This window comes from Hippocampus comes, unplaced genomic scaffold (assembly GCF_001891065.2).
Source record: "Hippocampus comes isolate QL1 unplaced genomic scaffold, H_comes_QL1_v1.1 scaffold245, whole genome shotgun sequence".
Taxonomy (NCBI): Eukaryota; Metazoa; Chordata; class Actinopteri; order Syngnathiformes; family Syngnathidae; genus Hippocampus; species Hippocampus comes.
The window spans coordinates 632402-659467 of record NW_017805834.1 but is presented as its reverse complement, the minus strand read 5'-3'; the positions used below and the strand labels follow the sequence as shown (position 1 = coordinate 659467).

Below are 27066 nucleotides of genomic sequence, written 5' to 3'. Positions count from 1 at the left end.
CCCCACCGAGGGGTGAGACGAGGATTTTTATATATATATCTATCTATATATATATATAGATAGATATATCTATCTATCTATCTATAGATATATATATCTATATATATGTACATTCATACATACATACATGTACACTATAGGTAAGATTGGGCTGCCCGAATTTCGGGTCGGGTCGGGCCTAAAAATGTCAATCAGGCTTCTCTCTCGCTGACTTTCCTTTTTTTTTTCTCGAGGCCGTGAATAGTTTTGGCCACGAGAGACCGTGGTTTGCAAAAAACAGAAGCGGCGTCATTACAACACGTACTGTACTAAACTCTCGCAATGACAATTCAAAAAACTCCTTCACATCTTTATGATCCAGCCGTCATTGTTCTTTTTGGTCTCGCTGCTTCTGTCTCTTCAAGTCTCTCTTCAAGTGCCGCACTCGATTCTTAAGGACGTACTGCTGCTGTGGTGATTGGCTCAATTTTCAACCCGTCAAAATGACGGACGGCCTTAAATTTTCCCCGTCCACTCTTAAAAAAAGATTTGTCAATGATGGAAATTTGTCCGCTAATGTAACTTCTTCAGGAACAGCAATATAAAAGATGTAAATGTTTATCCAGTCTTGTTCAACTTAGATTTCGTTCCAAAAGACAGGCTTTTTCCGTTCTCGCCGAAATTTTGAAATCTCCGAGATATGGCGAGGCCATGAGAATGCGAGCCGAGGGTATTACTGGTGTGGCGACGCCACTCGAGCTAGTCCGCTGCTCTCTACTGTGCGTGCGTCAGCGCGAACATGTACGCAAGCGCGTCTTTTGATTTCAACCAATCAGCGCCGACGCAACGACGTCACACATCCGACGTCACACACAACAACAGCTAAGCTAAGCTCGCCGAGACGACACTCGAAGTCGGACGGACACGTTTTTCTGCCAATCAGTGTGTTTCCCTTTTTGTCCGAATATATTTTTTACGACAACTGTCTTGTCCACGGTGTCTTTTATTCGTTCCACTAGGGTTTAGCAAATGTGTTGATAAAGAGACGAAAATCTCTACAGTTACTAGTGTTAGTGTCTCAACATGGCTACGCTCGTGAAAGCAAAACAACGAACTCAAACGCGTCTTCGTTCAATGTTGGCAACTAATATCCGGATTAAATTTAGACAAATTTTCCTCAATTCTCCGGAGAGATTTTCATAAAAATGTGAAAAACCCGGAATTCCGGGAAAATCCGGAGGACTTTCATCTCTGACCCTGCCACAAGACATTGAAATATTGAAACCAAGGTAGAAAAGAAGAGCACACTGAAAAGATTACACACTCCTCGAATCCAACAAAGTAACATGGGACAAGTGCAATCATTTCATACCTAAAGCTGCCATCGTCCACCAGATATGTGGAATCCCCAAAATAAACAAGAGACATACACACTACTTCGCCAAAGAGCATAGCATAGCATCACCTACATACAGTATAACTTGTCAAAAGCTCTGGTTCTAATCATCAGCCCCGCTTGGACAAACCAGACACAGTTTCAAGAACTCACAAGAACTGTCAAAAAGGGCTTAAATGTCATCACATGATGTAATTTTATTGTTCGCAAAAATCCCAGATGTCGCATTGCACACTCACAGAAAGACTGAAACGAGACACAGATAAAAAGAAGGCTTCACCATTCGAGATCCACGATCTGCAATCATTTTTTTGCATGAAAAAAAAGGACAAAATCCGACTTCAACGGACAGTTAGGACGGCGGAAAAAAATCATTGGCACCGCCTTACCCACTCTTGAGGACTTGCACACTGCAAGAATCAAAACAAGGGCACGGAAAATCCTCCTGGATCCCCCGCACCCTGCCCAACACCTTTTCCAGCTACTCCCCTCAGGCAGGTGCTACAGATCCATGCGCACCAAATCCAGCAGACACTTAAACAGCTTCTTCCCTTTAGCCATTAACTCCCTAAACAGTCACTGACGTAGTCACTCTTCTTGTAAAACAAATACTGCTACTGGTCACTCTAAAATGGTTCAATGATTTTCTGCACCAACTGTACAACTGTCATAGTATTGTATTCTACCACTGATCACTTTAGCTCTGCTTGATACTTTGCACATTGTCTCACAGTTGTCACTGGGTGGTACCACCGCACTACGGTTCACTTACATTACGAAATCTCCTTCCATACCTATTTGTCATGTCCTTGTTTATGATGATACTAATGCAGCGTGTTATACCGGAGACAAATTCCTTGTGTGTTCTACATACTTGGCCAATAAAGATGATTCTGATTCTGATTCTGATGGAGGACTTCAGAAAACAAAGCCATTCAAACCGGACCCTCGTCATGTAAACTACACTATACATAACTAACTATTCATAGATGACATGTTTGAAATAAAGACTGGACCCACACAATAACTCACAGATCCTCTGAATAATACACAGTAGACAGTACAGGTTTTAATTTACACACAAAGGGGAAACAAACCGAACCATATCTTTCTTGGATTTATTAATAAGCCACAATGAAAACAGCAGTGTTAAAATCACATCAAACCCCACGCATAATGAGTAGTACCTCCTCTATACTTCACAAACTTCCACAGCACCCAACCTCTCAGTAGTCAGAACATGCCACAACCAAACCAGCATACAATACACTCATACAATACACTCTCACACTCTGCCAATATCTCAGATGGCGCATTAACAAAAGAAAGCAACAAGCCAGACAAAATGAACAGAATGGAAAAAAAAAGAGTAAAGTGGAACACAAACAATAAGTCAACACCAAAAATAAAGACATACTAACATTTCCACACATCAGAGGAAGAACAGAACCCTGACAACACACTGTGAGAAAACATACAGTTGTAAAACCTCACCAAAAACTCATGAACCTGAAAAATAATATTCACTGGACAAGAAAAACACTTCATTTACGAATTTCCACACAAATAATGCAATAAACCAAGGTCTCAAACTCAAGGCCCGGGGGCCAGATCTGGCCTACCACATCACTTTATGTGGCCTGCAAAAGCAAATCAAAGATGTCAACTTTCATGATGGTTACTAAAATCCAAAATTTCTAATTCTCATTTGCAATAAATAAGTGACACTTTAAGCATTTTCTTGTTACCAAACCCCTCATTACAGTAACTTAAACAATAGATGAATAAACCGTTATTCTTGACTTCTTTGTATGGTCTCAGTCGCAACGGCCCTCCAAGGGAAACTGTAATTAAAATCTGGCCCGCAACAAAAATGAGTTTGACACCCTTGCAATAAAACATACATGACAGAGACTGGATGAACTTTCAGCACAGACCTGTCAATCCGTCATTAAGAGACCCCCGTTTTCACTGCGGACTGACAGAAACACACCCGCCAGGCTCAGGTCTTAGTTCGTGGTGGTGAATACAGCTGAGTTGCTTGAGTGGACTACAATGAATCTATATGGAAACTCTTTCCGTTCCCTGGAGGCGTAGCTTCCCATTAGGCAAGACAGGTAATTTCTTTGGGGCCCCCGAGCGAGCATAGGCCCCCAGAGGGCCAACAGACTTGAGACAAACTGCATATCCTTTACATTAGCAGTGCCAAGGTGCAATGAAAATTGACTGTCTGAAATTCTCTGAAGGGCCTCCATGAGTAGTCCAGTGGTCGCCAAACTACGGCCCGCGGGCCGAATCCGGCCCGCTTCTGCATTTGGTTCGGCCCCCCTGAACAATACCGGAGAATACTTTGATTTATTTTTCATCGATGTGGATTTTTATTTGATAATAAAGTTGGGCTTTTGCAATAAAATGTTCCTTAGTTCTGAACTCTTTTCATTATTAACTATTAATTAGTAACTATTTCATAAACACATATACTATAACATGACATTTGTTGCACCTTTCTGCAGTCTGTGTCGTTATCTGCCAACCCCAGAAAAAAAATCCTAAACCCGATTCGGAATGCATAGAATTTAATACAAAGTGAACAAATTATTTTTTTATTTTATTTTTTTTTCAATGCAAAGAAAACGCTGGCTGTCTCATTTGTCAGGAGGCAGTGGCGAGATTCAAAGAATACAATCTGCGGAGACACTATGAATCCCGTCACAACGACAAATACGAGAGCCTGCAAGGACAATTGCGAGCAAACTATCAAAACTAAAAAGTGGAATGTTAGCTCAGCAAAATACATTTGTACGCCAAGCTTAGCTGAGCCAGTCATCTGTTCGAAAAAGCTTTCGTGTTGCTCAACTGATAGCAAGCAGCGGTAAGGAGAGTTAGTCAAGAAATGCATGAATGCTGTCGCGGAGTAGGTGTGTCCCGAGAAGAAAGATGTCTTGAATAGCATGAGTCTTTCGGCGAGTACAATCACCAGACGTATTGAAGAAATCGCGGGTAATGTATATGCCCAGTTGCAGCAGAAGACGAAAGAATTATTTTCATTCGCACTGGATGAGATCACGGATGTGCAGGACACAGCGCAACTGCTATTTTTTATTCGTGGAGTTAGCGCAAACTTTGAGATGTGCGAGGAGTTGGCAGCCCTCCAAAGTCTCAAAGGGATTACGACGGGGAGGGATATTTTCGGCAGAGTGCACCAAACTCTGGAAGAGTTAGACCTGGACTGGTCAAAGCTAGCCAGCAACACAACTGACGAGGCTCCGAGTATGGTGGGCGTGTCTCGGGGGTCTAATAGGACGCATGAAGTGGGAGATGAACGGGGATTCAAATTCACTGCCGAATACACCAGCAAGCACTGTGCTGCAAAGTAATGACTTAAAATTCTGTCATGAAGGTTGTGGTGGCATGCATTAACTTCATCAGAGCAAAGTTTGACTATTATTTATTTCATAAATGGTGTAATTTATTTCCTGGCTTTTTTTCTGTGAAGAATCCGTGGAGGGTTGTTTAGTTATTATTTATTTCGTTAATAGTCTTATTATGTATTTCCTGATTTTTGTTCTGTGAAAAATCCAGAAAAGGATATTTGATTTTGTGTGGGTTTCTGGAAAACAATACATTTTTACATTTAAGTACTCTTGCAGTCACACTTTTTCTGTTACAAAATGACCCCGGCCTGCCATCACAAAGTGAAAGGTTATGCGGCCCTCACAGGAAAAAGTTTGGGGACCACTGGCGTAGGCCATGGCCCACATGTACTGCTACTACCGCTGCTTCTCCCATCCATCTATCCATCCAACCATTTCCTAATCCGCTTATCCTCACAAGGGTCGTGGGCATGCTGGAGCCTATCCCAGCCTTTATCGGGCAGTGGGCCAGGGGACACCCTGAACTGGTTGCCAGCGAATCGGTGAGCACACATAGACGAACAGACATTCGCGCTCACAATTACATTTAGGGAGTACCGTAAATTCCGGATTACAAGCCGCTACTTTTTTTCCACACTTTCAACACTGCGGCGTGTAATATGAAGCGGCTTTTTAATTATTTTTTTTCCATCGCGGGAAAAACATGGACCAATAAAATGAATGAGTAGTTCACTGAGGTCCAATGAGATTGTATGACTAATCACAACTTCCGCTCTTCTCGCGGTAGCGGGGAAAAATGTGTTACCTGGCAACAGTCGACCAATAAAATGAATGAGTAGTACACAGGGGTCCAATGAAATTGTATGATTACCGGTAATCACAACTTCCTTATTTCAGTCTTTCTTCTAACCCTGATCAACATGGAAAATACCAGATGAAAAGCATATGATGCAGCTTTTAAACTAAAAGCGATCACTCTGGCAGTTAAAGAAGGAAATCGAGCTGCTGCCCGTAATCTTGGCATAGACGAGTCGATGGTGCGAAGGTGGAGGCTCCGGCAAGAAGAACTGAGCCAGTGTAAAAAGACAACTAAAAAGACCCATGCACATTTGATTTGCCTCTCACTCGGACTGTTAATAAAAAATGGGGGCTCCTCCGTCATACTAAAAACAAGCGGCCACGAGAGAACACATTTTAGCTGTGTTTTGAGCTGCGCAGCATCGGGCCTAAAGCTGCCACCGATGATCATTTTTAAGCGGCTGACGAGAGAAATAATTTCAGATATCTTTTCCCATTTATATGATTTGCATTATTCTATTTAAAGCCTAGTGGGCTGCAGTATTTCTCCTCGTATTTACGCAAATGCGCATCAAGATCTCTCTTTGTCTGGCCTCTTATTATGTGTTTCAGTGTAATTTCGTTGTGCAAATGCATTTATCATGCTCATAAAAATATGGAGATTATTTTAACCTTAAGAAATTGTTGCTTTTTTTTCTGCGGGGGTTCAGCGGGGGACCGCGTCCGCGGGCTCACCCGGAGGTGCTCAGGCGGCAGGGACGCAGAAGCAAACCCCCGCCTACTCATTGGCCAGCGGTTTATAATATGTTGCGGCACATATAATTACAAAATTGTTTTTTCTTCATAAATCTGAGCATGCGGCTCTTAATTAAGTGCGGTCTGTAGCCCAGAATTTATGGTACTTCATTAACCTGCCATGCATGTTTGTGAAATGTCAGAGGAAAACGGAGTACCCAGTCAAAACCCACGCAGGCACGGGTAGAACATGCAAACTCCACACAGGAAGCCCGAAGGCGGAATCGAACCCGGAGGCGGACTTCTCACACACACACACACACACACACACACACACACACACACACACACACACACACACACAGATACGAATGTCATGTGGTCATGTGATGGTGATGGAGAACATGAAGAAATGTTGAAGACAAATAATGTGCTCTCACCTCTTTCTTGGAGCTCTTGATCTGGAGAGCCACGTCCTTCTCAGCTTTGACAAGGTCTGAGAGAAGGTCGTAGAGAGCCAGTGTGTTGAGGGGCTTTTGGGCAGGATCCACCTAAATAAACAAAAACAATGTCACCGTGCTCCACTTCTAAGTGCTGACTGACAAACACACTAGGTTGGGCAAGCGTACGTGGAAGCCGGAAACCATGTCAGCCCTGAAGTCCTCGGCCTTGTGTTGCTGGTCCTTTGACTCTCGCGGCTTGATGAAGGTCCTCCTGCACGGCACGAAGCGCTGCTCCTCCAGATGGTATTTCACCTCTATCCTTCTTTGCGAAGCCACAAACACTCGCTCAGCAACATCGTCATTCGCATCCTTATTTGGATTTCTGTGGAAACGCTCCAACACTTGCTGTACACACACACACACACACACACACACACACACACACACACACACACACACACACACACACACACACACACACACACACACACACACGCACACACACACTCACATTGTCCATTTCTTGAACACAGTTATTCACATTCGCATTCATTTGTTAATATCTTGAAACCAATAGGGAACACACAGAGGCTAAGTGCGGTTAGCAACGTATCGGACTGTAAAACTAATGAGAGACACGACATGTGATCAGCCCGAAAAGCACATCGGCCAAACAGTGCAGAGGTGGAGGGTTCGATTCAGCCTCCGGGCTTCCTGTTGGGAGTTTGCATGTTCTCCCTGTGCCTGCGTGAGTTTTGTCCGGGTACTCCGATTTCCTCCCACATTCCAAAAACATGCATGGCAAGTTAATGGAATATTCTAAATCAGAGGTCCCCAACCTTTTTTGCCCCACGGACCTGTTTCATGTCAGACTATATTTTCAGGGACCGGCCTTTAAGGCCAGATAGCTACAACAATATAATATGATATGACCTGCATGAAAAGTGTGGTATTTTCGAAACATAATAATAAACATGAATCATGACACGAGGAAGGTCCTATCTGGCCGCAACATTCTCTGGCCGCTATGGTAACATTTAAACGTGCCTTCAAAATAAGATACGCCGCAAATAAAAAGTGCATTAAAAATACGACTCACCATCGCCGCTTATTATGCAGAGGAGGCTTGGTGCGTGTGAATCTCCCGTTCAGATAAAGCTGTATTTGAAATTGGATTCCTGATCCTGTCTATGAAATGTCGCCTTCTCTTTCTTGAAAGTCAGAGGCTCCTCTTCTGTCTCCTGTCTGGGCCTTTTCCCCTTCCCGAAAAAACTTTTCAAAGACGTTTGTTTTTTATTCATTTTGCTAGCTCCTGGGTTTCATTTCCTATCACGTGAGCGAGAAGCGCGAATTCAACTGCGTCAAGAGTGACATACTGTACAGGGATGTCAAACTTAGGTCCTGGAGGGCCGCTGTCCTGCATGTTTTCCAAGTCTCCCTGTTACAACACACCTGATTCAAATGAACAGGTTCAATGTCTGGCTTCCACAGAGCTTGCTGATCCGATCATTTAAATCAGGTGTGTTGCAACAGGGAGACTTGGAAAACATGCAGGACAGCAGCACTCCAGGACCCTACACCCCTGCTGTAGACTGATATAACAGAGAATCCGGTAATTTTTCAAAATAAAACATCTTTCAGATTCCGAAATTAATAAAAAGGAAGGAATGTAAGTTATTTATTCTTTCTGTGCGGGCCGGACCGGTACTGGTCCGCGACCCGGAGGTTGGGGACCCCTGCTCTAAATTGTCCCGAGGCGTGAGTGTGAGCGCGGAAGGTTGTTCGTCTCTGTGTGCCCTGCGATTGGCTAGCAACCGGTTTAGGGTGTCTCCCGCCGACTGCCCGAAAGACAGCTGGGATAGGCTCCAACACACCCGTGGCCTCGTGAGGATAAGCGGATTCGAAATTAGATGGGTGGATGGATGGATGCCACTTTTAAATCGAGAAACGTTTCCATATTACAATATTATGGTTGTACAGTATGTCACGTTGGCGATTGATTCGCTGAGTGTTACGCTGCCTCAGATCACTTCACTCACGCCACCTGAACAAAACAACACATTTATTCAGACTATTTGTATTTTGCTGGCAGTGTTGGGCTCAGGAAATTAGCTCCTCGCTGCCCGCATTCAGCAAAAAATTCACTGATGTGTCTCAGTAGATGGTGTTCCATATAAGGAGTATCAAATGACACCCCCTAAATAAATTCAAAAATAACTTTCCAGCGATAGAAATGGTCCGAATGACAGCTTTGTACCCTGCATCACGATCGTTCTAAAGGGAAAGTTAGAAGACAGAGACAATTCCTTACCTATCATGCAGTATGTGACCCGAATATCTGCATGTATTCGATCCTCTTCGAATTTTTGTGTTTCATCTAAACATGTTCAAGATGAAAAGTTAACGAAAGCTTTTTGTTTGGTTGCACACTGTTGCCGTGGAGAGTCGCCGTTTTCAAAGAAAAGTAATGCTGAATTATTTTTAGTTTTAAACCTGGGCCCATACTCATGAAACTTCACATCACAACACACATCAGGCCTGGACAAAGCTTTTGGATTTTATTGACTTCTTGTCTTATGTGCCAGTAGCCCAACGTGCAAGAACCCCAACGCTGCCAGGCTTGCAACAGCCCTCTATCTTTGCTTACAGCTCTCGTCTATTGTTATTCATTCATTTTTCCGAACCACTTTATCCTCATTAGGGTCGCGGGAGGTGCTGGAGCCTATCCCCGTGGTCTTCGAACAGTAGGCGGGGGACACCCTGAATCGGTTGCCAGCCAATCACAGGGCACACAGAGACAAACAACCATCCGCGCTCACACTCACACCCAGTGACAATTTAGAGCAGGGGTGTCACAAAGTCATATGGACGGAGGGCCAAATAAAAAAATTTGCTCCAAGCCAAGGGCCGGACTGATCGAATGTTCATTGAAACAGTTTTAAATCACCTCATGTAGTTTAGTGAACCAAATTGAACCTACTGACCACCTAACAAATATATTCCAAGATGATCAGATAAATAAAGCAACGTTTTCTGATGGCTCTGTCAGTCATCTTTAATTTTCAACAGGCACTAAAGATAAATTTCCTTTCTATAAAAATCTCCATAAAATGAACATTAAATGAAAGAAGCCGGTGTTATTCAAGGCACCATCAATAGCCCACATTTTTCTTTTCGCAAAAGTGGGCTAAATTTACTTCTAAGGAAAAAAAAAAAAAGTCATCATTCACTCAAATAAAATACTTTAAAAATATAATTGGATTGAAATACAATAAAATAAAGTGCAAAAGTCTATTAACCAAAACACTTTCTTCTAGGAGAAGTAACGTGCAGTGAAAAAAAAAATCAACTTTAATTTTTAAATTTAAACTGAGCAAAAACTCTTCATATGTGATTTCACAGTAATGTTCACTTCTTTGGGGCTGAGGCTGATACTTGGTGGTGTCTCATCTTTTCTACAAGTTCATCAATATTTGGGGTCAGGCTCTGAGCAGAGGAAATCCTCAAAATTGAGTGAAGGTGTTCAGCAGTAAGTCGACTTCTGTGTGATGTGTTGTTCAGCTTCATCAAAGAAAATAGTTGTTCACGCAGGTATGTGCTGGCAAACATCGACAACATTTGAGCAGCCTGGATACGCAGCTGGGCCATTGTGTCGGGGAGGAAACGGGCAAACTGCACAGCACCCACTGCTGTATATTTTTCATGCACTGTAGTTGTGTCATGCATAGGACGTAAAGCCAAAAACTCCTCTGTCACGCTTAGGCTGCAGTCCACTCCGCTGATGAAAATTGACAACTAGGCAACGTCACAAACGTCAGTGCTCTCATTCACAACATAGGAATATGCGATGACATCTTTTCCCCTTTTCATAAGCTGCTGTTTGATGAATGGTACAACTGCTCTACTCGCAATGGTGTTTCTGCTCATGCTCATGTTTAAAAAGAGTTGCTTTTTTTCTGGGCAAACTTCGTCACAAACTTCAAGCATAGAGTTTTTGATGAAATCCCCCTCCGTAAGTGGCCGGGCTGATTTAGCGATCTCTTTTGCTAAAATAAAAGTGTGTGATTTGGCTTTTTTGAACAGAGCCTGTTGAGATTTGATGCTTCGCTTTAATTCCTCAACCTTCTGTAGCCTTTGTTCCATGTCCATATTCTTGTTTTTGTCCGCGTGTTTCGTTTCATGATGTCGTCTCAGATTATACTCTTTCAATAAGGCCACATTTTCTCCGCACAGAAGACACACAAGTTTTCCAGCTACCTCCGTGAACATGTACTCTGACTCCCACCCTGTTTGAAACCCCCGGTTCTCAGTGTCCACCTTCCGTTTTGCCATTTTTGATGGCTATCTGAAAGTTAGCTTTACTGTTACGCTAACGACTACTACAACAATAAATATTGAACCGAAGTGGCCGACTGCTTGGTGTGTCACCGTTGCATTGTGGGAAATGTAGTATTGGGGCATGTAAAAGATCTGCGGGCTGCCGGCTTGCTGCGGTCTGCGGGCCGGTTCTAACAATAAATCAACATCAGCCCAGGGGCCATAGAAAACCTTCTCGGGCACATCCGGCCCGCGGGCCTTGACTTTGACATCTGTGATTTACAGTGTTCAATCAGCCTGCCATGCATGTTTTCGGAATGTGGGAGGAAACCGGAGTACCCGGAGAAAAGCCACGCAGGCCCGGGGAGAACATAAAAACTCCACACAGGGAGGCCAGAGATCTCTGCATTGCGAGGTCGACGCGCTAACCACTGGACCACCAGGCCGCCCTATTAATATGATTATTATTTTTTTAATTATTATTATTATTTTATTATTATTATTGTTAACTTCCAAACCAGTCAACTGACTCACCAAGTAACTGACTCATTGACAAACCAACTACAGTGGAAGTTCAATATACACTATGACTGTATCTTGTATGTCATTCGAAGTGGGTTACCAGGAGAGGTCTCTCTTCTGGCTCTGAGCCGGTGCTTTCCTCTGGCAACTGGATGTCGCTATCGAAGATGACTTGTCTGTAGTAGAGGAAGTCCTCACGGCCTTTAAAGTTCTCAGTCATTTCCTCCGGTGTATCCACGCGCCGCACGAGCCCGTCCACACGAGCGCCACTGAATTCCATTTCGTGCTCAACGCCATCTGTTTGAGCGGATGTGAATCTGTGAACTGAAAACAAAGTTAGTGGTGTGTTTGTGATGTGCTGTCAAACGATACTCCTTAGGGTTTTGTATTATGGCTTCCTCATTTATTTTGATAGTCCACTTCCTGGGACTTTGTGTCCTTTCTCTATTTTTCAGGCTGGACCTAGGTGCTCCCACACCTGCAGCTGATCAGCAATCACCACCTGTGTATAAGACCTCTGCTGATCTGCAAGTGGGTGCCAGATGATTCGTGACCTACGAGTGGTTTCTAGGCCTTTTGTTCGCGCACATGCTTGCCCTTGTTTGGTGTACAACTTCTTACTCTTGCTCGTTTCTTCCTAGTGCCTCCCTGCCCAGCCTGCCGCTGCTCCTTCACCCCCGGACCAAGTGATCCTACAATTATCCTGCTCCCCATCCGCTCTTGGATCCACTGCTATTTCCACCTCTCCTGGACCTTCACAGTGTTACAACTTATGTCAATTGGAAGTGGAGTTGTACACAAAATGAAAAGGACAATCAAATGTAGAGAAAGAAGAGAGGCAGACTGGGCAGAAGAGAGAGACTTTTTATGCTCAAGTCTTTTTCCCCTTTTAAACGTATTACTAGGTTTGGGCATCATTTAAATTTGAATGATTCCAGTTCCACTGCGGTTGGCTGGCAACCGGTTCAGGGTGTCCCCCGCCTACTGCTCGAAGACGGCTGGAATATGCCCCAGAATGCCCCGCGACCCTTGTGAGGATGAAGCGGATCAGAAAATGGATGGATGGCTGGATGGATGATTCCAGTTCCAATTGCGCCTCCTCAGTTTGATTCCACGTCTTGACTTGAGGCAAGGTAAAAAAACCCAAAAAACAACAATGCATTGTCTTTCAGGGCCAGCTGAGAGAAAGACTCTGCCCAGCACTCCAGCAGACCAAGCACAGAGTCTTACTTTTTTCCGTTTTCTAATTTTTGTCCCAACTGAGAGAACGACCAAGAGCAAGTACAGATTCTTGCTTTTTATTCTTTTTTTCTTTCCTTTAGAAGGAGGATTTTTTTCTTGATGCTGTGTAGATTCCATACAGACTAGGATACTACAAACCCTTACTTCGGTAAGAAAATTAAGAACCTATTCTTGTAAGAAAAAAACTAACCGAATGACTTAAATTCTATTTAATTTTCTGGTCCTTAATAATTAGACACAATCTCCGATTTTTTTAATATTCAGAAAATGGCTGTGTTAGGCGCTATCAACCTCCAGGCTCATCAAGAGACTATTATTTAATCTCATATAATCATTTTATTACCTTTCTGTCACATTCACTTTTTATCTTTTACTTTATTTGGTTTTATCATCCAATCAATTGGATTTTAAGGTACATAATCACCGCAATGATTTTGTGATGTTCATGATTACTGTGGATTTCTTGCGTTTTGCGGGTTTTACTGTTGATTAATGAATATTATCAGAATGACTCATTTTAATAAATCTTACAAAATGCATTATCATCGACCTCAGTCATTTCAGGATTTAATTCGTGTACCACTCAACCTCCTTCACTGAATGAACGGCTATGACCTCATTAACATCGGGTCGTGTTATCCATCTATTAAACAATTCATTAAAATGTTTTACTCCAGCATAAAATACAAACAAATCCGTATGATCCTAAACCAGGATTATTAAATTGCCTGGGTCCTTAACAACAGCACCAGACGAAACGAGAGAGGGCCGTCGTCAAAACGAAGTGGTTATTTATTAATCTTGAAATCTGCAACGGTGATTCATTGGCGATAAGATAAATGAAGGTAGCCCAGATTGGCTTCGTAAAATTAAAGACGGTTAGGAACCGAGGCGTGTCTTTCTCAAAATCGGCTTGTAAGAATCCCAGTCTCCCTGTGATTCAGAGTTGCCGCAGGTGGGGGATAAAGTGGGGTTTCGACCCGTTCGAGGAGAGCCAATCAGGACAATTTTTCGATTCAGTCCTGCGGGTAAGCGGAATCTGACACATTTACCTGGGTTTTTGTCGCCACAGTGATTTCTGTTACTACTTTGTCAGTCTTTCGCTTTTCTATAATAAGTATCTTTTTGTTTTCGTTATTTATCTGAGTTTGCGTTTTTGGGATGCACTTACCAGCCGGTCTTTCTTCAAACCCTGTCAAGTAGGGCTGTAATAGAACGTATAAGACATAGGTGTCAAACTCAGATCCAGGAGGGCCGCTGTCCTGCATGTTTTCCAAGTGCTCCCTGTTGCAACACACCTGATTCAAATGAACAGGTTCAATGTCAGGCTTCCGCAGAGCTTGCTGATGATCTGATCATTTGAATCAGGTGTGCTGCAACAGGGAGACTTGGGAAACATGCAGGACAGCGGCCCTCCACGACCTGAGTTTGACACCTATGGTATAAGATAAGATAACCTTTATTTGTCCCACACTGGGGAAATTTGTATATAGAACAAAAGTTACAATTGTAACGATGGTTCTATGAATCCAGAATGACCGCCAACAGCACCCTCTCACTAGGAATCCTCATGTTTACACAAAAACATTCTGTAGGAGATGAACCTCTGTTGACACCAGAACTTATACTCATACAGTGTAGTTCAAGGGTCACAGGTTGTTAGGGAGGGGCCAGCCAAGCAGCCTTCTCAGCCAGGGTGCTCTGCAACTCACATATGAGGCTCGCCAGCTCATCACCCACCTGTCAGTTCATTTGGCCTGGTAAAAGTTGGCTCCAAAACCAGTTCTCAGTGCAAGTTCGTGCAATAACCACCTGCAGTGAGCTCTGTTGGCATCTCCTGAAGTTTCCGTTTCCTGTACAGACACTTCCTTGTGGATTCCTCGTGCTTCTCCCTGAACTTTAAGTCCCAGTTTTCCCTGAGTCGACCTTGCAAAGGCTGTACTAAACAAGGTCAAGTTTTGGCTAACACCATTCCAGTCTGTTGTCATACGATTGGGGTCACATACAAACCCTAACACAGGTGACCGTTTTAGAATGCATAGTATAACTGCGCATGCGCGAACCGAACTTTCAGTGCGTTAATGACCGCCACTGGCTGACGAGCACTTGCTGTCACACCCAACTATTCCAGCAGGGGCAACCATTTAATTAAATTTAATGACCATGTTAGAAAACAATTCTGAAATAACTGAGTGCCTTACCTTTAATATATGAATGAATACTTTATTGTCATTGCACACTTGTTACAACGAAATTCTGCAGGAGCCTCCACTCCCAAGTGCGTCACGAAATATAAAAATATAAAAAATATATAAATACATTGCACTCCCCTAGACCCACACACAATCACGCATACGTTTAAAATTGATAGCGTTATGGAATGGATTTTTTTTTTTTAAATTGTGATAAGAATATGTTAGATATTCGGCACTAGTTAAGGTACAGTCCAAGTTGTCTTACAAAATGATATGAATCAGGGATTAACATGACAGTATGTGGACTATTTCGGACTAATTGAAATACAGTCAGAGATATCATGAGGTATTTAGTAAAATTGCACACCCCCAGGCCTACACATTCACGTGCACACGATTTGAGGAATTGAGATTCAGCAGCTATTGTCTTGCAGCCCATCCTTAAAACGCATCTTAAAACTAATTTTTATTCTTTGACTTTTGACTCAGCATGAGACTTGATTTTTAGTTGAACTGTTTTTGTGTTTTCTACTGTCTTTGTTTTTAGATTTGATTTGATTTGACTTTTTATTAGGTCTCCCACAGGAGAAACTTGTCTCGGAGGACAGTCCCTCTGTGCTGCTACATACATTGGGCAAAAAACATACACATACACAGCACAACATAATTAGGACAATTACATGCAAGACAAGATAGTATGCACTCTACACCAGGGGTGGCCAACCAGTCAGAGACAAAGAACCAATTTTTTGACTGAGTTACTGCAAAGAGCCACATCATACCCTTCCTCGCGCACGCGTGCGCGCGCACACACACACACACACACACACACACACACACTTTTTTGGCTAAAGATCGACTTTTGAAGCGACCAACTTCTTACGAACGACCCGATCGCACATGTGCCAGCACACACACACACACACACACACACACACTTTTTTGGCTAAAGATCGACTTTTGAAGCGACCAACTTCTCACGAACGACCCAATCGCACACGTGCAAGCATACGCGCGCACACACACACACACACACACACACACACACGCTCGCACGCACTCATGCAGGTGCCCACCAGTGCACTCGTGCACATATGCACGCACACCACGATGAGCAACAGTCGGAACGGGCCAAAAATGAATGAAAGCTCAAGATACAAACAAACAAATCTTTTTTTTCCCCACGCATTTCCTCCTCCCACCCCTTGCGGTTGACTTGGGACCAGTTCGCTGGCTCCCGGTCAATTCTGATCGACGTAGTGGGCACCCCTGCCTTAAAGTCAGAGGTAATTGGCTGACTAGCTTAGCACTCAGTGCCGTTGTTTGCGCATGAGCGGTGATGCAGTCATCTGATTGGTTGCCCTCTATGTCAATCAAGTAACAGGATTGATGATAGGCTGACGGAGTATGTTCTGTGAAGTTGGCGCCTTGTTTGAATGGCATTGCTGCTGCCGAGGCGTTTTCGATGCTTGTCGTGTGAGAGCCTGGGAGCCGCACTGAACCAGCCAAAGAGCCGCATGCGGCTCGTGAGCCGCGGGTTGGCCACCACTGCTCTACACACATTGGACACTACATTACAGTCATATGCACCCCCTCGCCCCCACCACACTCATGTCCTTCCGCTTGTCTGTCTGCCTCCCTCTAATTGTTTGATTAAAATGATAGCCTGCGGTATGAATGAGTTTTTATACCGGTTTAATTTGCAGAGAAGAGTCCTATACCTCTTTCCTTTAATTTATTGTTTTATTGTTTGTTGTTGTATGAGTTCTTTTTGCCCCATTTACAGCACTTTGTATTCGGCGGTGTTTGTTTGAAAGTGCTCTATAAATACAGTTGAGTTGATTGTCTGCCTCTGCTTGATTCTCTCAGAAGTCGCACAGTGGTAAAAGATCACGTGATGGTCGTGTGTGTGTGAGATGTAAGAACTTACATAAGAGGTGAAAATGTCGTCCAGGTATAAAGCGCTCAGTGGTGATGCCTGTCAGTTTGTTGACTTCTCGCTCACTTAGGTGGTCATTTCTGTCCTGGTACCACTCCTTGACTGTCAAAACCTCTGTACCTGAAAAAAACATACACACACAAAGTCACGCACACACACTTACACTAGACACACAAGTGATGGCATCATCACACATGCACTTTGCGTGTATGCACACACAGTCCAGGTCCTTGTAGATGCTCAGTCGGGTTACCAGACCGTCCAATCGTAGGGAAGGTGCAAACCTCTCCAGTTCTGCTTTCTTGTAGCGAGTCAACTTCCTGCCTCCTGGCCAACGAGTCTCCAAGTCTGAACACAAAAACAAAGCATTACAACGTAATGACACGCAACACTTCGCTGCAGCGTGCCATGATTGACTTTTGTCACATGAAAACAAATACGGAACAGGCCTCCATCCCAAAAGGAACAAACAGTACACCTTCAAATTTCTGTAGGAAGGCTAATTTCATTTCCTTAAAAGACCACCAGTTCACTAAAGATGTCATGACACCTGTGTCATGTTTCAATTTTTAAAAAGTTTCATGAGTGCAGGATTTATTCGATAAAGTTTCGCTGACACGCAAGTCAGAGGAGTGGAAATATGAGCTTGGTTTAACTTGAATTAAAATGACTGAAGACAGGATCATCCAGTAAATATTCCCATCCCCGGAATTCTATGAAAAGGAATTTCCTTCACCCGAAACAAAAACCTATGCATTAACATTTTGACTACGATATTACATGTTACCGGAACTTACGTAAGCGGAAATTCCACTACCTGTAACCCGGATTGAGACGTCATGCCGCGGGAGCTTAAATACACGCAACGCCCACCCGATGCTACGGAAAGACATGACGCTGAGACACATTTTCACTTCGCGTTTTTCGATCATCAGATTCGAAACGACGACGTGTAAGTGAGTTTTTATTGCCGTGCGTTTTACTGTAATTGTGAATGATTTTAACTTTATTCACTTAACGTCCGGTAGAACGCGGCACTTATTGGCGTGCGTTTTACTGCAATTGCGAAAGATTTTAACTTTATTCACTTACATCGTGTAGATCATGGCATCGAAACGTAGAAGAACTGTAATGACTGGAGCGGAGCGAGTGAAATGCATCCGTTTGAGCGAGGCTGGACACAAAGTTAAAAACATCCAGCAGACACTTGGAGTCGGAAAGACGCAAATCTACGAAACTTTAAAAAAACAAGGCATCGATTCAACTCCTGATGACAAGCCACCATCCAGCGAGGAAGCAATGCAAATGGCAACAAAAATCCGTCAGTATGCACAAAAATTACCAGACATCGGTGATCAACGGGACAGTTACTTGCAACTAGCAAGAAAACTGTATGACACGCAGGCAAACATTGTCATAAACCAAAGAATGCATCCACCAAAACAATCCAAAATACCGGTAGACACATTTTTTTCCCAAGACAGAAAAAAATAAACATTAAAATACTGTACGTATTTTACTGTTGTGATTTTTTTTGGATACACCTGTATTGCAGTTTTTGTTATATAAACAGTTTTTGGACATTATATTTTTGTATTTTATTGATTGTGTTGTTACACGTGCATTTTGTCAACATACTTGCAGGTTCATAAAGGACATGTACCATGCTCATTTCCCAAATGAGGAATTTCTGTTATCAGGACAAATTGGACAGCGCAAACACGAGTCCGCACTAGAGAATATTTACTGTATTTATGAATCCATTCCATGTGCAGAGTCTCACTTGGGCTATGAAGGCTTTTGTGTGGATCACTTTCATTTATCCACTGTGTTCCAAATTTATAACACAGCTGTAACTGCTCGTGGCAGAAGGGGAGAAAAACTCATGGCGTGGCCAACAGCACTCTGCCGTCAACAACACTGAGAACATGTGAAGCTTTATTATTTTAAGCCGAACCAAATTGTAAACGTCAGTCCATCAGTGTTATTTTAACTGCACTACTGTCATCACGAAATAACATTTTGTCACTGCTTCAATTACAGTTCAACACTACTAAAATTATTGTTTGTAACTTTAGGACCGACAGATCTTCTTCTCCTTTTTCTTCTTCTAACTAGTATGTCATGTGCGTTGGCGACACAAACACTGTAACTACTCTACTAAAGGACCAGGCCACATACTGTGAAAACTAAAACACAGATTGACTCAAACATTACAAAAATAGACAAAATATACCATGTTTCCATCTCACATGATTTGTATCATATCTACACACTCACTCACTGTAAAGCACCTCTCTCTCGATATCTCTCGCTCTCTAACTCTATGGGTGTGTCCAAATTCACAGGCTGTTTCCTGCGATGGTCGCATGATGTAAATTCCATCGGAACTCGACTGCATGTGCTGTCCAAATTCACATTAAACATGTCCAAGTTTCCCATGGTTTATGCGCCGAAAGACCCAGTCTGCAAATAATCATTTTCGGATTTGGAAAGCACGTGCTGTCGAGTCGCGGTGAAAGTGACGTTATGTGGCCGAAAATGCAGCCTTCTCTGGATGCAGTCTGTGAATTTGGACACTGCCTATGACGCTCGTGTACTGTTGGCCACACGTTCTCCGCAGAGATCCTATTGAAAACAAGACAACTCGCTAACACACACACACACACACACACACACACACACACACACACACACACACACACACCCGCACAACAATAAATATTCTCAGATTTCTGTAGTCGTGCATGAAAGCAGACTGTGTTTGTTCGTGTTGAATCATAATGGGGCAGTTATTAACATCTGTCTTTACTGAACATTTTTGTCTATTTTCGGACATGTTAGGGATCAAAATCTGTTACATATCATCATTAGTTTGTGCATTTTCTGCACTGTCAATTTGAAATAATGTTTTGTTTTTGAAAAAAGGGATGGAATTAAAAACTTAAAACTTTAAATCCGATTCATCGATTGACAAAATATTCAACAGATTAATCCATCCATCCATTATCTGAACCGCTTTATCCTCACAAGGGTCACGGCGTGTGCAGGAGCCTATCCCGGCTGTCTTTGGGCAGTAGGCGATGGACATCCTGAACCGGTTGCCAGCCAATCGCAGGGCACACGGAAACGAACAACCATACACGCTCACACGCACACCAAGGTTTAGAGTGTTCCATTGACCTGTTATCCATGTTTTTGGCCTGTTATCCATGTTTTTGGAATGTGGGCGGAAACCGGGGTACCCGGAGAAGACCCTTGCAGGTACGGGGAGAACATGCAAACTCCACACAGGAAGGCCGGAGCTGGGATCGAACCCACGACCTCTGCACTGTGAGGCTGAGCTAACCACTGGAACACCGTGCCGCCCTCAACAGATTAATCGATTTATAAAATAATCTTAAATTGCAGCCCTAATATACAGTATGCAAGCCATTCCTCGCACAGTACACTTCCAAACAGCAACTCTGAGGGACAATGCTCAAATGACTTCCAGGAGTAAACGGTCCATGGACTTCAGACGTCCATGGATGAGAGCGTTCTTAAGGTGATTTACAGGAACAGTTCCTACGTGAACATGTAACTTGATCAAGAAAACTGTTATGTGTGGTACTTTGTTCAATCTGAAAATTTGAGAAATCTGTTTTGGGGATGGGAAAAGGCCAGCATCGGATGAGGGCAGCTTCCAGGAAGAGGTGTGGAAAGCAACAAAGGTGGGGATATACCATACGGTAGGGCCAAGTGTGCAGGGATCTATCGATCATTCAGATAAATTTGAAGACAGTTCGGAAGCTGGTAAGGCTTTAAGCAGGTTAGAACTAGCAGGAGTTCTGGACGTATTGGAGCCTGTCCATGACCTTGCTAGGCAGGACTCAGTTGCACTTGTCCAGACAAGAAGTGAGTGGATAAGGATCTTGGCAATAGAGTCAGTGAAGTGTAAGAAGACTCTGAAGATGTTTTTAAGGTGAAAGAAGGCTGACTTTATGGAGGATTGATGTGAGATTGGATTGATGGTTTTGAATTCAGAATAATCCCCAGGTTGCTTACTGCTGCATGAAGCAACCTTCATTGTTAATGTAGATGTCTCCATCATGATGTGTTTTATTTTCAATAAGAACAAAACATGTCGAAATTGTCAAACACTGGGCACTGTTTGAGGGATGAGACATTGGTTACCTTGTTTGGAAATGTTAATTGAAGTGACCCAGGATCTTGGCATCTCAAAGACACGGGCCTCCTCTTCCTCTTCTTCCTCCTTGACACAAAAATCTTCACAATGTTTTTCTTTGACGCTGAAGGTACTTCGTGTTACATTCTGAAAATCTTGTGTCTCCATTTTCTTGTATTTCAATGTCACATTCTGACATCTTTTTTTTGCCTCATACATGCACGCATGCACAATACAGACACCCACACAGACCACATACCCAAGTCATGCCCATCATTTTCATCTCTTTCCTCTTGAGGAGGTTTATGCTCAGTTGTCTTTTACTGATGACACCAAACAGGACGGGCTCCCACAATTTGATGTCATGCAGGTCATATAGCAGCTCCTGCACACACCCACATGCAAAGACACACACAGACACACAATTCCATTAAATCAGGGCAGTTGACTTCCTGTTTGATGAACGGAGAAATGTCAGCTTCGAAAACATGCCCCCTCTCCACACCGAGACAGCCTTGCTTGGTCCCAAGTGGTCGCTTTTCCTTTCGACTTTTTTGATGCCGAGCAGTTACAGACAGCAACAGCAGTTTTCAGAACCATCACATTAATGGTTCTACAACATAGGCCATCTGGGAATGAGTGGGGCCCTGTCATCACTGTCAACTGATCGGCCGATAGCTATGTAGCAAGGAACTCTGTGGCACATGCTCAGTTCCTGTCTCGCTCATGTAACTGAGTGAGACAGGAACTGAGCCGCCCGCCGGACATTATAAAAATTCTATGTATAAAATAAACACGGTGGAGTTTTACAGCAACACTGAACCTTATTTACAGTTTCATTTGTATTAATGGATGAAATGTCAAAACTTGGGGTAAAAATGTCCACAAACGTATGAGCCGCTCGCCAGATCCATTCACATCAGTGAGAGGTCTCCAGCTGCAGAGCGCAGCCTCGCCACTACTTCGGCACGACAGTTGTGGACCCCACCTTGGGGCTGGCGGCTTTGGGCGGCACCCGGAGAGATTTGGACGTTGCTGAGCGAAGACGACAAGCCGCTGACTCAGAGCGGCGGCCAAATGAATGAGAGTGACCTTTCCATTCATTATGGATGAGAGCTGTCAGCGAGAATTGCGTGCCGCCCACAAAATCACAACCGTAGTATTTCTTCATTGGTAGTGGTGATTCTAGGGTCAGAGGTTTAGGGGTGCCGAGCACCCGGCCAGGCAAGATACATTTCACCGTTTTGTACATTTCAAAACAAATGTACTGTCATGATTATCACCAGTCTCCAGTTTGAACATCTTTACAAGCCTCAAGGAACTTCTGTCATCATCATCAAGATGATACTGGTGTGCCTAAAAAGGGGAGATGGGTTTCTCTCTAAGGATGAAGAGGATCTGCCCCCATCTCAAGATGCTGGCATTCCAGAGTCACATGACACTCAAGAGGAAGAACTCAAGAAGAACTTTACGAGTTCTTGCAAATGGGGTGGTGCTCCTGCGTGATTATGTGCCTTAACTTGCATTGTCAAATCAAATCAGTTTGGACAAGAGTTACAGCTTTGAATTACACGTTATTTTCTCCAGAATCATTAGTGGTTCATTGATGGAACATTTTTAGGTTTCTAAACTTTTTTTTTTTTTTTTTTTTTTTTACACAAAATAGTTATTACCAAAGATGTTGCCGTTATTAACTTCACTCCCGTCCAAATCTTACTTATGTGACTGGGGAGGGGGTTCCCAAGTTTCCCCGAGATGACGACAGGCCTCTTCTGGACTGTGCCCTTTTTTGTCCTCTCTTTTTGCCATGTGCCCGCAGCTGGACTCTCTCACTCTGGGGCCCTTGAACATTTTCCTTGCAAGGACCAGGCCGGCGGCTAGAACTATGCCCATGCACTGTCATGAAGCCGACACCCCAGACTCCCAGAACTCCCTCCAGTGCACATCTGAAGAGGGCCAGAGATTTCAACAGCCACTCATCTGATGCTAGATACAAGACCAACTTTTTCCTTTTTCTTGTCCTTTTCTTTTTTGCATTTATATTTCTTTTCCCCAACTCCTTGCCAACTCCTGACTTCACAACTTGGCCAGCTTGACTGCAAGGCTTGAATCAGGACAACCAGGAGCAGAGCAGAAAAACGTCTGCCTTCCCCAAGAGCCAGACAGTAAAAAGAAAATGAGTGTAGTTCCTTCAACAGGGGTGCTGAAACCGAAGCTCCATTGCTGCACATGGTCGACTTTGTCAATTTATCAGCAAGAGGGCTGAGTGGTGTATCTTTATCAAATGCAAATCAAGACATGAACATTGAAGATATTACTACCGAAATGAGGACGATATCAGTCACGTGATTTTACCGTAATTATGTTGCATGTAAATCTCAGTTCAACCAACAACATTCCTCCTTCCAAGTTTGATTGACAGTTAAAACCAGCAGATGATAATCATGTTGCGGAGGGCAAGAGGTAGGAGAGCCACACAGAGTAAGAGAGGGACACTATGTGCTAATAAGTACTTAAATCATCAGAGATGGCAATGTGTTGTGACTGTCGTAGCACTGAGCAGGATACGGCATACGACTTGGCTCGCTGAAGCTAATATAGGAATTGGTGATATTTTTTCCATCATTTTTTATTTGTTCCTACAATGCCGGTCCCGCAAAATATGTCTTCACATGAAAATTGCCACTAAAAGGTTTGGTGACCGCTGGCTTAAATAGAGAGAGAGAGAGAGAGAGAGAGAGAGAGAGAGAGAGAGAGAGAGAGAGAGAGAGACCGAGAGAGACGTTTTTTTTTGGTTTGTTTTTGGTTTTTTGTTTTTGCTGAGTATCAGTCAACCCCCTACCACGGTGAATACCTTCCGAACGGCAATATAAATGGGGCTTGATGATCATATGATCGAGAATCATGATTTTAGGTAACCTGCTGCTAGCTTTGAGCATATTTACTCCATCAGAAATGGCAGAAATGTGTGCGAGTCCAGGTTTTCCTTCTACAGAGATGAAAGTGGACTTTGCCGAAAATCCCTGAAAAATAAATAAATATATATGTATAATTAATTCGCCGAAAAACGCCTTAATTAATTAATTTATTTTATTTTAACACAGCACATTGCAAAACACGGACAGTCTTCTCCCTCGTACGCTTTGTTGTTTAAAGCCTTTTGAGGTGAAAGAGGAGAGAATCAAAGTGACTTACCGGGTTTGTCGACCTTCCGAATGTAGTCAGACAAAAAATCCGTTCACGTCCTTTTCTTCGAGCCATGACCACTTGAACGTGTTCCTCACACTCGCGTCTATCGCGTGTAAGTCTGCTTGTCTGTCTACCTGCTTGAACATTATGCACGAATAACTTTACATATAGCGCTCAAATACTCAATATTCAATTATTTATCTGGACTTTGAGGCTTCCGCTGTCGCCGAAATTTCGAAAGTCCAATGTAGGGGAATGGTGGTTGTCGTTGCTTGCGTTTGCTGTAGTCGGAGCTTCTTCGATATCTGACGTTGGTTGCGTCGGCGCTGATTGGTTGAAACCAAAACGACGCTTGCATGCGTAATGTTCGCGCTGACGCACGTACAGCAGAGACCAACCGAGTGCTGTGGCGCGCTTCGCTCGAATGGTGTCGCTACAAGCAAAACAACGAACTCAAACGCGTGTTCATTCAATGTTGTCAACGAATTCCCGGAATAATTTTTCGGCACTTTAATTTCCCGGAAGAAAATTGAGGACAATTTAAAAAACCCGGAATTCCGGGAAAATCCGGAGAACTTTCATCTCTGCTTCTAACTTTGGTTTGCAAGTTGAAGGAAACAGAATCTCCCAACAAGTAAAAGAAGAAGCAGTAAACAGAAAGAAATTGTAACAAAATGACCAAAACGCACAGTTAAACGTGCAGCTGATGGGCAGCCATGACTTCCGAAGATGAAGCTATTTTGACAAGAGAAGTTAGGCCTGCCAACATCAACGCTAGCAGTTGAGCTACTAATAATTAGCTGGCAACCATCAGACGAAATCAGCATTCAATTCTTTGATCATGCACATTTGTAAGTTCAATGCCTGGATGGATGAAGAGACAAATACATTTTATGGCTTTTGCTTGACTGAGGACTTTTTCCAGTGCTTCCTTTTAAAAGATATATTAAAAATCATGGCGTTTGAAAACTGTTTTGGACTTTTTACACCAGTTCAAAAGGATATCCTTGCAGGTCATAGAGGTTTTCGACACTTACAGCACAGCCGTCCTTGCAGTCCTGCATGTTGACATAGTAGTTCAGGTTGTTCCACACACTCTCGACGCCCAGAAAATGCACAGACGTGGTGCTGTAGCTCCTTCCTGTTAGCGGGTCAACAAAGAAGTTTTCCTGGATGCTGCGGCACCCAGCCAACACCAGTACCCAACAGTGGACCCGCAAACCCTGCAGGGGGTCGGCAGGTGGCTGCGGAATCTCCTGCTCGGATCAAATGTTGTAAACGCACAAGCTAAGTCTCACTAATATGTGTTTTCATGTTACCTCCTGTTGCTTGGCTTTGGCTTCGGCCTCTTGCTGTTTCTTCTTGGCCTGTTGCGTCAAGAAACGACTCTTGGGCTCGCGCTGAAATCTCAACCCAGGCTCAATGTCGGCCGGCAAGTCAGAGGCTGCAGCCTGCACCACACCAACAAGAGCTCGGTGTCCCATCATGCACACATGCTGACCAGACTTTACTACCTTTGACTGGGCATCCAGCAGGGGGCAGTCTTGCAGTCTTTGGTCTAGCAGACACATCTCCTTGCTAGCATAGCCACTAACACAGTAAGCGTCGTAGTTGGCGCCCAGCAGCAGACTGCACAGTAATGCGGCATACTCGAAACATGTCGCTGTTTGACTACGTAACACCGAGGTGGCAGAGAACAAGAACCTGGGCTGCACATAGACACACAAACCTTTACCAATGAAAGGGTTCAACAGAGATTTTTTGAGGCAATCCTTCCCAACCACCCCACTTTTTCAACTGAACAGGCTCAACTCTCACACTTTTCACGGTGAAAGGGGCTTAACAGCCACACTTTCCCTGCTGAAAGGGTTTACCCAAACTTCCCAGTGAGAGGGCTCAATATCCATACATTAAACAAGGGGTGTCACGTCAGGTGAAGGCTCAACTTTTCCCACACATGTGGGCTCATCATACCCACTTTTTTCAGAATCACGATCAAAAACATCTTTATTGGCCAAGGATGTAAAAATCACACAAGGAATTTGCCTCTGGTCACTGGAAAATATTCATGACGTAACACAAAAGTACACAATTTTGCCAGCCCTCGTCTTAGTTCTTGCAGTAAGTAAGTTGTCAAGAGTGGGTAGGGGAGCAACAGATTATCATCTCTACGGTCTTAATAGCCCGTTACAGTCGGATTTTGTTTTTTGCAGACTACTCCAAAAATTTTGTCTCTATTTTTTTGTTTGTTTGACAAAATTAATGAGACACCAGAATTCCCGTTTCCTCAATGTGGGCGAATTGGGAAATATGTTCCGAGCGCGATCCTGATCATGAAGGATCCCTCAAAGGGTGCAGTCCCATCCAACTATCGGCCAATAACCTGTCTCTCCACAACATGGAAGCTCATGTAAGGCATCATTGTGGCTAAGATAAGTGGACACATGGATCAATACATGAGCGAAGCACAGAAGGGCATTGGTAGAGATACTAGAGGAGCCAAACATCAGCTCCTGTTTGACAGAACAGTCGCACAAGACTGCAGGTGCCGACATACCAAACTGTGCACAGCCTGGATTGATTACAAGAAAGCCTATGACTCGCTGCCACATACATGGATCACTGAATGCTTGGAGTTGTATTAGGTGAACAGGACCCGAAGAGCCTTCGTTGCGAACTCGATGAGGATGTGGAAAACCCCACTTGAAGCCAATGGCATGCCACTTACCCAAGTGTCCATCAAATGTGGCATATACCAAGGTGATGCAC

General features: G+C 43.6%; 1 protein-coding gene across 3 annotated transcripts in view; it reads right to left on the bottom strand.

The window, feature by feature from the left end:
- ccdc135 (coiled-coil domain containing 135) overlaps window positions 1-27066 on the bottom strand; it is a 70402-nt gene that overhangs the window by 14481 nt on the left and 28855 nt on the right. For all 3 annotated transcript variants that reach the window (XM_019887768.1, XM_019887770.1, XM_019887769.1), the window contains exons 5-14: window positions 25812-26006; window positions 25617-25748; window positions 25335-25553; window positions 21368-21493; window positions 21117-21195; window positions 17160-17288; window positions 16932-17060; window positions 11665-11888; window positions 6912-7130; window positions 6723-6833 (exon numbers count right to left, since the gene is read on the bottom strand). In XM_019887768.1, the coding sequence (XP_019743327.1) occupies window positions 6723-6833; window positions 6912-7130; window positions 11665-11888; window positions 16932-17060; window positions 17160-17288; window positions 21117-21195; window positions 21368-21493; window positions 25335-25553; window positions 25617-25748; window positions 25812-26006 (1563 nt within the window). The remainder of the gene's footprint in view (window positions 1-6722; window positions 6834-6911; window positions 7131-11664; window positions 11889-16931; window positions 17061-17159; window positions 17289-21116; window positions 21196-21367; window positions 21494-25334; window positions 25554-25616; window positions 25749-25811; window positions 26007-27066) is intronic.